Below are 14,477 nucleotides of genomic sequence, written 5' to 3' on the forward strand. Positions count from 1 at the left end.
GGTTTAAGTGAGAGACTTGAAATCACACGGAGCCACCAAACGAGCCGCCGTGAGAGGATCCATTCTAAAACTATTGCTTACTACTTAAAATTGACTTGCAACTTGCACATTACAGGTCAAGTGTCATGCCTATAAACATTCTAAAATAGATATTCTCATGAAAAATACATATAACTATACACTTCAATGTCCATATTAATAAATATATGAGTGCATCATCCATGCGCAAATTTGCAGAAGTCTCATTCGACATCCAAGTGGTAGCCATATTGCCTGCAACGTTTGCCTGTGACGTCACCCCGCGACATTCGCCATTGAAAACACGCAGTGCCACCTACTATGGGACACGGAAGCTCTTTTAAAAGAAGAGAACATCTCACAATCGAATGAAGTGACCGGAACAATATTACCCTAGCGTTTCCTGCCATATTTAGATGATATGCGGATCACTTCTAACCAACAACAGACTCCCAGACAGTATGTATGAGCCAGCTTCATGCTCGGCACCGACGGGTACACATTTAGCACCCCTGACTTACGTACGCGGATCTTTTGTTACGTTCTGAAAGGATTACGTCCTCCCTCGCAACTATTGTTTTTTATAGTAGCTCTATACACACCTACCTGACATTTGGAACCCACGAAGCTCTCGTCCTCTGCACCCGTGCAATCCATTTTTCACGACGAACCGGGTCTCTTGGAAACTTACGAAAGGTAAATCCATCCTCCCAAGTGTTCGACCAATATCCAGCAATACAATGAGCCAGCATTTTGTCTAACACAAAAGAACAACGAGCTACCTTCCCGCAGGAAAAACTAATAAAAATAAACGAGTCCACCTGAGGGCACTCCTGCCCCGTACGTCACCTTCTTCTCAAAAACAAATCCCTCGAGACGATTTTCATGGCGGGAGTTACAAAAAGCCAAATGTCAAAATCATGTTTTGTGGTGAAAAAAACGCATGGGTCCATACTGGCTACCGTTTTTTCATTAATAACATACTAAAAATCATGCATTTCATGACAGTGGCCCTTTAAGAACCAGAAGAGTTACAAGGCAATCAGTTCATAACTTTTGATTATTTCTCGTTCATTTCACTTTTATTAAAGGTGTGAATAATTTTTTAGAGTTCTGTTTTGTGAAAAAGGAGTGGAGGAATAAAAAACATTAGCTCTCCAAAACACAGTGGGTAGAGAATGTATTGAGAATCATTTAAAAATTTCACTCTTTGTTATATTGCAGACTTTTTAAAAAAATCACAAGTTCATTTTCCCCCCGCATTAATGTACACACAGAGAAAATGGAATTATTGAAAACCTACTAAAAGTATTTGTCACATCCATTGCCTCATTCTCAATTTGGAGTTGATAGGTGCAAAATATTTATCCATCCATCCATTTTCTTTGCCGGTTATCCTCACGAGGGTCGAGGGGAGTGCTAGAGCCTATCCCGGCTGTCAACAGGCAGGAGGCGGGCTACACCCAGAACAATGTGCCAGCCAATCGCAGGGCACATGGAGACAAACAGCCGCACTCACAATCACACCTAAGGACAATTTTTAGAGTGTCCAATTAATGCATTCAGTTCATTAATTTTGGGATGTGGGAGGAAACCGGAGTGCCCGGAGAAAAACCACGCAGGCACGGGGAGAACATGCAAACTGCACACAGGCGGGGCCGGGATCGAACCCGGGTCCTCAGAACTGTGAGGCCAACGCTTTACCAGCTGATCCCACCGTGGCGCCCAAAATATTTAACCAAAGTAAAAATGTTCTGCATTACCACGTTCCTCCGGTCACATTTGGAAGAGACAAAATTAGCAGTAAGGGAAACAATGGTGCTGTCCTTTCAATGACACCTGAGCAAGGGGGTGTCACAGCAAGATTAGACTGGAACACTAACCCGCCCGGACCCCCACTCACGACCTTGTCACAAAGCCGAGCAAAAGAGTAGCCATAATCCTGTATAGTGGAACCGGTCTGAGCCACGAACGCAGTTTAAAGTCGGCCGCGGTTGGTGCAACTGCAATGGTATTTAATTTTAAATGGAGATCCTGAGCAGAGAGCGAGGAGGGAAAGAGGGAAAGAGCTGGAGCGATTTGTGGACGCTTAAGTAAGTGAGGTCAACCTGTGAATTAAAAAATGATGGCTTGTGAGTGGAAACCCCGTCACTGTGGGGATTTCGGGTGTGAGAGTGAAAAGTTCACCAGATATACAAGAGCAAACACACATCCGGCTCTGTAGCTGCGGCAGAAAGAGAGAAAAAAAAAAAAGGCTTCTATATTTCATGAGCACTTCTCCCTGACTTCACTTGTGGGCCTCGAACAAACCTGACGCTTTTATTGCAGTGGAAACCGCACAGAACGGGTCAGCGCTATTGGGACGACTTTTACTGCAGGGGGGGAAAAAAAAATGCTTGTTAAAATAATGTTCTCTGACACTTCTTTTATACGGCCATTTTATGACTCCAAAAATGTTGCTTTTAAAACAGCTAATATACTCTCACCGGCCACAACACGAGATTGTACACCTACACAGTTTACAGGATTATAGATCCAACTGCTTTTTTTTTTTTAATACTGTGTGCCTTTATGAATAATGTTCACTTTGCAGTGATATTGTCAGACGTGGCAAATATTCTAATGTAACTTTAGAATTAACTGATTCCAATTAGCATCAATAATGTAAAAAAACAAAAATGGGAAAGTTTGAATGTCAAATAGAACTAAGAGGTCCATCCATCCTTTTTCTTTTCCGCTTATCCTCAAGAGTGTTGCGGGGAGTGCTGGAGCCTACCCAAGCTGTGAACAGGCAGGAGGCGGGGTATACCCTCAACTGGTTGCCAACCAATCGCAGGGCACATCGAGACAAACAGCCGCACTCACAATCACACCTTGGGGCAATTTTGAGGGCCCAATTAATGTTGCATGTTTTTTGGGGATGTGGGAGGAAACCAGAGTACCCGGAGGAAACCCACGCAGGCACGGGGAGAACATGCAAACTCCACACAGTGTCCGGGATTGAAACCGGGACCTCAGAACTGTGAGGCCAAAGCTTTACCAGCTGATCTACCGTGCCGCTCCAAAACTAATGAATTTAATGTGTAAATATGATGGGCCAATTAAAGATTCCCGTGGTTTCAGTCATAATGGCCCTCTGACAGAAAACACAACTACAATTGGCCCGCGATAAAAATGAGTTTGACACCTCTGCACTACACCATCAGTGACTCATGTATTCATAGACAGAATACATTAAAAAAGCTGCTCATTTTGAGTATATGTGATGCAGATCAACTACCAGTGTTGAATCAAGCCGTGTGGGATTTTGTGCTGTTCGCAAAGTAAATGGGAGAAATTACTCATCAAATAGGTACACGGTGCAATTCACAAGCAGCTTGAGGATTGATAGTGTGGCAACCAATTATGTGAACGGTTTCGGATCTTTAAGGACTTTAATCTCCTTAATGAAGCAATGATCCTAAACAGGTGTCAAACTCGAGGCCCGCACACCGTCATGGGGAGAACACGCAAACTCCACCCAGGCGGGGCCGGGATTGAACCCGGGTTCTCAGAACTGTGAGACGCTTTACCAGCTGATCCATCGTGCCGCTGGACCAAGAGGTTTCACATAAAATCTTGACTCAGTATTAAGAGGTTGGCCCGATATGCATGGATTTTCCACTGGTTTTAAAGATTTTTAACATTCTTCTTCATATTTACCAGAGAAAAAAAATACATTAATATCACTGGAATCATCTTTTAAAGCTCTTTTTGATCATGCTGGTCTCATATAAATCAGTTATTTTTCCACACATTGTATGTACATTAGATTCATCTAGTGAGGCCTGGTGGGTCGGGAAAAAAAAAATGGCCATTAAGCGATGTTTTCTGGTGCTCATTTATTTGAGAACCAGACTAATATTTTGATATGAATCTGTAGTTGTGATGACGTGTTGTTTTGAAATGTAAAGACATGATCACACAAATTATGGCCAAATATTTTGTATATACTCCACAATGCAAGGTTTGATCCAAGATTCAAACCCGGAACATCTTGTACTTCAATAAAAGGTTTTACCTCACCCGATAATCAAATTATTCTTTCCCTCATGAAATTCCAAGTTTTTAATTTGTGTCATTCCGTGCGTGTGTTTGAGACTCACCACGCTACTGAGACGGCTGCGTGCATTCACCGCGTGTTTGAGAGCCAGTTTGATCATAGCCGGGAGTCTGAGGACGACGGCCTCCATGTCCCGTTCGTCGCTCATCGCCGCCGCCAACTTCCCCAGGCCGTCCACGTAGGTCTTCCAGTGAGGCTGCACCTCGGCCGCCCCCCCCAGGCACCCGTGCATCACCGCTTGGCAGAAACCCCGGCAGACCGGCGGCCCCAGCAAGCCCTGGCAGTGGGGGCAGTACCACAGTCTCATCAAGGCTCGGCCGCAGTCCCGACTGGGTCGCAGGTGGTCAGTGGTATTAACAACCTCGATGCCCAGGTTCAACGCCTGAAGAAATACTCGCGTCGCGAGGAGGGAGCGGGACAGACGCGTCATCATCAGTTTGGGATAAGGCCCGAAGGCTCCCGAGTCTTTCCAGGCCTCTTTCAGACACGCCTCGGACACAGACCCGCTGCCCCCGAGCAGGCGGCGATACGTCACGTGGAAGAGGCGGCCGTAGATCACCGCCACCATGTGATCTACCGTGGAGTCCGAGCCCAGGATGTAGAGGGACATGTCCAGGAAGAGCTGCCCGACGGAGCTCTGCGCCCCGCCGCCTAGAGCGGGGAAGTCCGACTTGAGCATCGCTAGCGTGGCGTTGCGGCCGTGACGCAGCACCAAGTCAAAAGCCTCTGCAAGACAAGAAGCAAACAACAGACGGGGAATTAGTGTCAACTGTGGCCTTTTGGAAACAGGTGGCGATAAAGGTGATTAGGCAAAACGCTGAAACATTCAACACGTGTCGAAACGAATATTTTCAAAACATTTAAATCGGAAAACATGCGAGACAGCAGTAAAGTAGGAATTATCCGACTAAAACGCTACGACAGAATTTGTTACGTCTATAAAGAGGCAACTTGAATGTCAGCAGTCCTCAAAACAAGATATGAAAGTGAACTCATGTATACTGCAAATGCAGTATATATTTCTGTTTTCTTGTATTCAGCTGCGGTGACCTCGCTAAATTGTAGATATTTTTATGGAATATATAGAGCTCGTGCACCTACGTCATAAAATCACGTGACTTTTGTTTCCATCGCTATATTGCCGGTCAAGCTACGCATTGCTCAATGCTGAGTCGGTTAGAGACGACACGGAAATCTGTCTTGCAGCTCGACGCCCAGAGTCTTGTCTGATACCGTCAGACAATTAGAAGGTGCAAATAAACGACGGTACGTGGAAAAATTAGATAATCTTGGCAGAGAGGACCCGGATTTAATGCTCAAATCGATGTTTTCGCCGATAAGGAATTGGACTGTGAATTCGCTTCCGCTTGTCTTCGACAACTGGGTCTACACATGTATCTGGTGAGCAAGTCGTCGAGATTTACATGGAAAAGCTTGAACGCGTATAAAAGTCTGGACGCATACAAATACTTTTTTGCTGGATCTGTTCTCATCAGGAATAAATCCCACATAGTGACGGCTCGTGAATGCGGAAGTGTGTTCGGCGACACATTAACCTTTGCCGGAATCCATCGAGCTTTTCAGCGAGTATTCAATAAGAATACCAATATTTAAATAAAAGACTCCCGGTTTTACACAAACTCTCATTCATTAACTATGATTGGAAAAGAAAAAGAAAGAGGACAGCGTCGTCTCCACGGAAGATACATCGAAGCGATTGCGGTCACACTTAACCTCCGTAAACCTCTGCGACACGCATTGTTCTCAAATGACCCAATTTGGCATTATAAATACTAATTGGGAATTTGAGGTTGAGAAGAATAATTCCTACCTGAACTGAACGATCGCTACACAGGCGTGTGTGTATTTTGGTTGTGCACCATCCATTATGTTTAATTGCCGAAATCCATCGATATTTTCTAGTCTTTTCAGCTGGTATTCCATAGAATGATCTCGCCTGTCAGGTCTCGGGTATTGTAAATATTCTCCTCCGGTTCAATGTCTCCCATAATGTCGAGCAGCTCTGTTTGACCGGCAATATGGTGCCGTGAAAACGGTGACGTCACGTGCACGAGCTCTATATACCTCTCATTTGCTTCCACTATATTGTGCAAACATGAAATGTGCGGGAAATGAGCGTCACATCTTCCGATGCGCTTTTCGGTGTATTTATTGAACGCCGGGAGAATCGCAAATCCCAAACACAATAAGCACGCTCACGCCCAGAAACTTACATGCAGAGATTGAGCCATTCTCCCTTCGACAGGTTTTTAAAATGTTCTGCACCAATTGCCGGTACATGTGGAGTGCATAACTGCAGTTCAGTTATGATCTCTAATATACATATTTGGGCTACAATGCAAAGAAAATGCCACAAAAATAAAAGTGTGCTTTCTGGAGGTAAACAAAAAAAAAAGTCAGAACACAGGATTATGGGAATAATGCAATGTAATGAGGAAAAAGGCAACAAGAAACCAAACCTTGTGAATGTGAAAAACAGCAACCACGCATGCATCATGCGGGGCATCGGCCTTAGCCAAGCATCTGCTGCCATCCTCCATACCAGCATGCTTAGCATTCCCAACTAAAATAATCTTTTATATACAATCAACTGGTGATTGGATTATAATTATGATTGATTCTTGTAACACAATTTTTCTGACTTTTCAGTGTTATCCAATACTCCTTCACATGAATGATTGATTTATTTTTTGCTTTGTTTTGCTTTGTTTTTTTTGGGGGGAGTGAATCATACATGTTTGAGAATCATTACATTACACTTTTCCTGAGCAGCGTTAACAATTCCACTTTTTGCTGAGTGCAAAATACAACACAACCCTGATAACTTCACACACACAAAATAAAGGGGAACTCACAATGTGTATATTAGTGTAATACATACAGTATATAAGCTTGCATGGAGAGTGTGCGGGGGGGGGGGGGGGGCACAGGAGGGGAAATAATCAGTGGCATTCTGAGGCTCAAAGAGTCAATGTCTTATCTCCAAAAAAGCTGTCACAGGAGGTGAGGCCTTTATTCATGCAGCCAGCAGCCATAATATGAAAGGACAATAACAGCAGGGATTTAGAGCGCTATTACCCAACTTCGCGGGGAGCTGAGAGTCGGTGCAATGAAGCTTCTCCCGGCGGAGGGGCAGGTGATGCTGAAGTTATACACCCACGGGTCCACTACACCTCTGTTTTGAATGATAGCTCCAGTTTCTTTGTGCAGGGAAATGCATTGCTTTGAGAGATACTGAAGGCAGTTACTGGATTATTTGCTCGAACAGCGTGCAGTTTCATCTTTTATATATGATTTCACGGGAGATGGCTTGGTGGGACGCTTATTTTTGTCTTCATTCTGCATCAAATGGTGCTCTAAACAGTCTTTGGAGACATTTACACGGCACAAATGATCTGACAATCTGTCTCGCGAGTGCAGAGCAACAAAAAAAATAAAGTCTTACAGTGAATATTTACACACACTAAGGAAGTTGATATGTGCCAAAGGAGCTGCAAAAGATATGCACAACTGCTTCACTCGTGGAGACGGAACTTCATCACCAAGATGACAAGTTACACTCGTGCGTCTAGCCGTGCGTGTGGACTTGTGGATATTCTCCCCATGACTAAGGCAGCCTTTTTATATTCAACAACGTCTTTTATTTTGACTGAGTCACCTCTTTACCTTTTCCAACTGTTTCTGAACTTGAGTCTGTTCAATATTTGGTTAGGAATAATAAAATAAGGCAGGAAGTGAGCACGTCTGCCTCACAGTCCCGAGGTTAGAATCTTCTTCTTTTCCTTTTGGCTTGTCCCGATTAGGGGGTGCCACAAGGTATCATCTTTTTCCATCTAAGCCTATCTCGTGCATCTTCTTCTTGAACACCCACAGTCTTCATGTTATCCTCGCAACATCCATCAACCTTTTCTTTGGTCTTCCTCTCGCTCTTTTGCCTGGGCGCTCCATCGTCAGCACCCTTCCACCAATATACTGACTCTTTCGCCTCTGAACATGCCCAAACCATCGAAGTCTGCTCTCTCGAATCTTGTCTCCAAAACATCCAGCTTTGGCTGTCCCTCGAATGAGCTCATTTCTAATCCTATCCAACCTGTTCCCTCCGAGCGAGAACCTCAACATCTTCATTTCTGCTACCTCCAGTTCTGCTTCCTGTTGTCTCTTTGGTGCCACCGTCTCTAATCCGTACATCATGGCTGGCCTCACGTCTTTTTTATAGACTTTGCCCTTCATCCTTGCGGAGACTCTTCTGTCACATAGAACACCAGACACCTTCTGCCAACTTTTCTACCCCGCTTGGACCTGTTTCTTCACTTCCTTACCACACTCTCCATTGCTCTATATTCTTGACCCCAAGTATTTGAAGTCATCCACACTCGCTATCTCTTCTCCTCCTACGCCCCTCACATTCATTCACATATATTCTGTTTTACTTCAGCTAATCTTCATTCCTCTCCTTCCCTGCTTTCACTGGTTTAAATGCTGTGGTGAATTTACCTCTAAAGACTTAACTTTCATTCAGTCCACTTGTCATGTTGGTGCACATGTGCAAACTAGTTGCTAACGACACAGTTAAAAATAAATTTAAAAAAAAATGACTAAGAGTGCCATTTCAACGAGGCAAAAGCACAAAGTGAAGCTTCAGTCTTAAAATGGGGAGCACATTCATCTTTTGGGACACTTTTAAGCTAAAATTTCAGGTTGTCAAACTGCGACTGGTAGTTGTCAAAGCAGACGGAGCATCACTCTGTGGTAGGAACTGGCTGACACACCTAAAACTTTACTGGAAACTGATCAAGAGTTTGAATGTGACAAAACCAGAAACAGTTCATGAATTGTTGGACAAAAACAGTTAAGTCTTGAATGATGTGTTGGGCATTCTCAAAGATAAAGGTGTCCATCATTGTGGAGCCAGAGGTAACCCGGAAGTTTACCAAACACAGGCCCCGCCCTTTCGCAATGAAGGCCAAAATGGGAAATGAACTAAAAATACTGGAAGAAGCAAACAATCTATCCTCTAAAGCACAGTGATCGGTCAGCACCAATAGTGCCAGTGCAAGAGAGAGACACGTCACTGCGTTTGTACGAGGAGCAAACCAAGCCATTGAGACAGATATGCGACCACGCTAAGAGCCGCTCGCGACCCTCAGTGGAGGTCATATCTTTTCAGAAATGGACCTACCAGAAGCCAATTAGCAAGTGTTGTTTGATGAGTACCGCTATAAACATGAATTTATGTCTACAACAGACTTCCTTTCTGAATCACTTCTTCTCTTTCCATTTTCCAACCCATTACGGAAAACATCTTGAGAAACCTGCCAGTGGGTGTCTGCTTGGATGATTGATCCAATTACTGGAAGCCCTGAAAAGCAGGGCAACAACAATCTGGAAAAAGCATTGCGACGCCAACAAGAAAATGAACTGCGAGTGAAAAATTCTGTCCGAGTTTGACAGGGTGCAAATCGAGTACCCGGGACACATCCTTGAACAGAGAGGAAAGCCCTCCCAACTAAAGAAACGGTGAGAACAATACATGAGGATCCTGTTACAGCTAATGTGAAAGACTTATGTGCATTTTTATGACTCGTTAACTACTCTTGCGGATTTGTGCCAATGCAAGGCATAATGTTAGGCCCCCTGTACAAATGATAGAGAGAAACGGTTACTTGGAGATGAACGGAACGTGAGCAGCCAACTTTTGTCAAATCCAACAAACTGTTTATAAATTATCAGGGCTTAGCACATTACGTTCAAAATTTACCGCACACATTAGCATCTGCATATGATATCTGGGCAGTTATACACCACACCATGCCAAATAATGTTCGATGACTACACTAAATTTTCCATAGCTGTCAGTGTGATTCTGAATGCTAGTTTGTCTGTGCGTGTCAAATATTTATTTGCTCCGTGCTTTCCTGGTGCTTGTAGTCAGTGTTTGAGTCGAGCTGACGCACTCGTAACACACATATAGTACACACCATAAATAATAAGTCAGCCTTTCATCTACTTCTCTCAAAGAGGGTGCGTGTTATTCACGCTTAAAATGGGCTTTGAAGGAAGGTATGGTGCGATATGAGTATTAAATGGGATTTTATTGATGACTTGAAGGAGATTTCAGATACTACGGTAATTCAATGGGCTTTCATCAGGCGTCTTTTGATGATAATGCAATGCTCCTGGACAAAAAAAAAATAAAAAAGTAAAGCATGCACGGTTTTATCGCCTCGGTGTTCAGCAAAACAGTTTAATTAAGGAGTCTTAAGAGTCGTCAGTGGCACGGCTGGCATCGGCTGACATTTGCGGACTGCAGCTGCGCCTGTGGCAGACAGTACCGTCCCTGTGATCGCGAGGCGGACGAGATGAAGATGAGAGAAATTTGAACAAGAAATGCAGTGCCAAGATGCCAGGCAATCTCCAGCGTATTAGTTTCTGCTCCTTTTTCTCTAATTTAGTAGCGAGCTGGAGTCTCTGTTTCATCACAGAGAGGAGAGCAACTTTTTCATGCTAAAAAGAAAGACTAGTGGGCTGGTGATAGATGCAGTTCAGTGGCTGTAAGTAGCCGGGGTCACGGTAAGAAGCAACGTGAGCCCATTTCCTGCACATGCTGCGCTGCTTTTCTTTTATCAGTGAAAGCCTTTGTGGGATCAGGTGTCCTCTAATGGAGGGAGAGAGCCCGTGTGTCAGAGACCTGTGACATCCTGGATGCGACTGAAGGGGAGGTTGAGAACGCGCATTAGCAAAGCGGTGACCCACAGATGGATAGCTGCAGGGACACAATTAGAATTATCAGTAACATTTACTTTGTCAGAGTCACAGATGGACGCAAGCCGGCTGCCCATTTATCTGCTGGGACTGAAGGCTTTGCACAGACACGCCGAGGAGGAGCAAGATCGAAAATATCTCGGCTCTTCCCGTCACACAGTATCCTCCTCCGTCTTCTTTGCCACGGCGTGTCATCTCAGATGAACGCATATTTGTTTGGCACAGTCTTACGCCGGATGACCTTCCTGACGCAATTATAGTCGGGGAGAGAAGCTTACGGCACTCGGTATTCCCAGGCGGTCTCCCAATCTAAGTACTAACCAGGGCCAAACCCGCTCAGCTTCCGAGATCTGACGAGATCGGGCGTTCTCAGGGTGGCATGGCCGTAAGCCCATCAACGCAGTATCCATCCATCCATTTTCTTCGTCGCTTATCCTCACGAGGGTCGCGGGGAGTGCCGCAGCCTATACCAGCTGTCAACGGGCAGGAGGCGGGGTACACCCTGAACTGGTTGCCAGTCAATCGCAGGGCACATGGAGACAAACAGCCGCAGTCACAATCACACCTAGGGGGAATTTTAGAATGTCCAATTAATGTTGCATGTTTTGGGGATGTGGGAGGAAACCGGAGTGCCCGGAGGAAACCCACGCAGGCACGGGGGAGGACATGCAAACTTCACACAGGCCGGGCCGGGATTTGAACCCGGGTCCTCGGAACTGTGAGGCCAACGCTCTACCAGCTAATCCACCGTCCCATCACAGTATTTTTTTTTAACCATGTCTCCATGTCAAAGATAAAGATTTTGGGAATTGTAGCCGAATATTGGCTAACGGGCTTGATGAAAGGACAGGCAACAGGAGCAGAGACACAAGGACACAAGCAAGAGCAGACCAAAACAGGCTCGACACCCTGGAACTTTAATGCCTTGCACTTCCAATTCGTTTTGCATCCCTGCGTCCTGTCTATTTCCTAAAATTAGAGCGTCTCTTTACCTTTATTCATTAAAACCCGGATCAGGTTTCTCAAAGTCCCGTAGAGGGCACCGACTGTCACGGAGGACGCCATCAGTGTTATATTTCCATCATGTTCACGTATCACGAGGCAGATCTTCATTACCAAAAAGTCTGCCTCAAAGCTGTGTGCATTAAAATGATCTAATGCGAAGGCATCTCTTCATTTTGGCATCAAATGATGAAATTGACACGAAGCAGCCTTTCCGCATAATCTATGAACGCCCCGTCATTGGACACGTTCGACGTTCATGAAGCCATCACGCCGCTCGTCAAATAAATCAGCCGCGGGGCTCGTAACGGACGAGACCGACTGACCACTAACTGCGGTTGTCTGCAATGGCAGACAAACTCTGAACCGCCTCATCAATCTTCCGGCCATTCTCCCATTATCCGCGTGTGAGGAAAACATCAATAAATTACCACAACAATGAAACTCATCCATTTGGCTGACGGCGTGTCACCTCCAGACGTCACCGAGACGGATGTAGAAGTCGCAACCACCTGGCCCCTGTGACAAAACAGCCCACGTGCAGGAATCGCAAGGATTACCGACAAATGTGGGCTTTTTATTTCTTTTGCCGTTCCTGAGAGTAAAAACGGGGAAATGGGATGGCAAACTGGAGAAATTGAACTTTAGTTAGGTATATTTTGTCAATTTTTAAAGAGACTGACCTCTCCTGCAAGTGCAGTAAACTCCATCTGCAAGTTTGTCGCTGTGTGTTTTACTGCTAACAGCAGTAAACTTTTATTACGTATGAATATTAAAATGTTACTTGTACGTTACCTACATAGTGTATAAAATAGTTTTTATGTTTCAGTACCTTTTTAACTTCTGTTATTTCCTACGGGGCATTGGGTTTTTATGACCTATATCGCGGCAGCGGCTTTTGCACAGGATAAAGTGCTTGAGTTGACAAAAAGTCCTCTAAAAACTTTAATATCGCTGACTTCAATTTATGAGTTCAATGAATGAAAAGGAATATTCTCGGCTAAAACTGCAGAGTGAAATTTATCCAGCCACTTTCCATAGCGTTTGTCCTCATTAGTGTCGCAGGTGAGCCGGAGATGAAGTACCGCTTGGACTGGTCGCCACTCAATCGCGAGGCAGACACGCACACAAATAATCATTCACGCTCACGTTCGTACCGAAGGACAAATTACAGTGCGTACAGCATTCAAGCAAGCCCAGGGAAAAACATGCAAAGCAGGCAGGCTGGAGCCAAGATTCAAACCTAGAACTTCAGATCAGATGGTAAAGCGTTGGCCTCACAGTTCTAAGGTCCCGGGTTCAATCCCGGATCTGCCTGTGTGGAGTTTTCATGTTCTCTCCCAAAATCATGTAACATTAATTGGACACTCTAAATTGCTCCTAGGTGAGATTCTGAGTGCGACTGTTGTCTGTCTCTATGTGCCCTGCCATCGGCTGCCAACCCCGCCTCCTGCTCATTGACAGCTGGGATAAGCTCCAGCACTCCCCGCGACCCTCGTGAGGATAAGCCGCAAAGAAAATGGATGGACTGACGTTAATATGTGTAATAAATTCTTACCTTGAAAAGAAGTACCGTCGCGGTACTGAATCTGTTCGATAGTTTTCGAGACACACATAAATTCACCTACACGCGCTTCCCAGCAGAGTTTGTGAGGGAATTTTATGAGTCTGTCTACAACAAAGCCGGTTGCGGTTCATTGACTGTATACAATATGGTGTTTAAAATAACACAATTGTCTCAGATGGCCCTGAACAACCTGTTCCAGGTAATCTGAGATCTGATCACCTGACAAGATGCACTCGTGGGACGGGACCGGGGTGCCCACGCGGGGTTACAAGAGGAGGGAAGCAGAGTCGCGGAAAGCCGACTCCGGGAACCATGCAGACGGGATGCTGGTAACGGCCAGATAGCATCAACCAGTAGACCGTGAGGGCCGGTGGACAGCGGGATGGAAATGAGATTTGTATTAAGTTACTCCATCTGTCTGTTACGGTAAAAACATACACCGACAAACATCACATCTACGACGCACTCCCACTGAGCTCCTTCGGTCGCCAGGTGGCCACAGTGTGGGCCAACTTTTGGCTCACCAAAGCGAGAATCGCATGCGACTCTGGTGTCAGTCACACACCAAAAAATCCTGCTTTTCATTCATGAAAGAGTACGTAAAAGCCCCCCCCCCCCTTAACCCCTCCAATGCACCACCACCTTTAAATTCTTATCAAGGAACCAGTGTCTCCTTCGTAGTGGTCTGACTGCATTTGTCCTCTGGATTAGATACACTTAGTCTGCTCTAAAAACCGCCCATGATAATGTCTCATGGGTCCAATGACCACATTTCCGATCATGACCCGGATCTCTTCCGGGCTGAAACCAGAACATGCGGAAAACAATAGCGCCGTTTAATAGCTTATCCAAAATCTACCGGGCTGCTACCTCCCTTTTGCTATTTCTAACGTTCACGATTGACTGCAATCGCTCTGTGGCGCTGCGGCACCGGCCTAGGTCAAAAGGACCGACGGGCGGACTCCATCAGAGGACGGGCTACTGCGGTGCAGAGGACACAGCGGG

The 14,477-nt window shown here is 45.3% G+C and overlaps 1 protein-coding gene and 1 pseudogene across 3 annotated transcripts in view; both read right to left on the minus strand.

Moving 5' to 3' along the window:
* Window positions 1–14,477, minus strand: part of gpc3 (glypican 3) — a 122,198-nt gene that overhangs the window by 53,924 nt on the left and 53,797 nt on the right. For 2 of the 3 annotated variants that reach the window (XM_061835940.1, XM_061835942.1), the window contains exon 3: window positions 4,164–4,846. In XM_061835940.1, coding sequence (XP_061691924.1) covers window positions 4,164–4,846 — 683 coding nt within the window. The remainder of the gene's footprint in view (window positions 1–4,163; window positions 4,847–14,477) is intronic. The other variant, XM_061835941.1, reaches the window with a different exon arrangement.
* On the minus strand, window positions 11,175–11,294 carry LOC133509264 (5S ribosomal RNA; annotated as a pseudogene).

Source organism: Syngnathoides biaculeatus, chromosome 11, assembly GCF_019802595.1.
Source record: "Syngnathoides biaculeatus isolate LvHL_M chromosome 11, ASM1980259v1, whole genome shotgun sequence".
Taxonomy (NCBI): domain Eukaryota; kingdom Metazoa; phylum Chordata; class Actinopteri; order Syngnathiformes; family Syngnathidae; genus Syngnathoides; species Syngnathoides biaculeatus.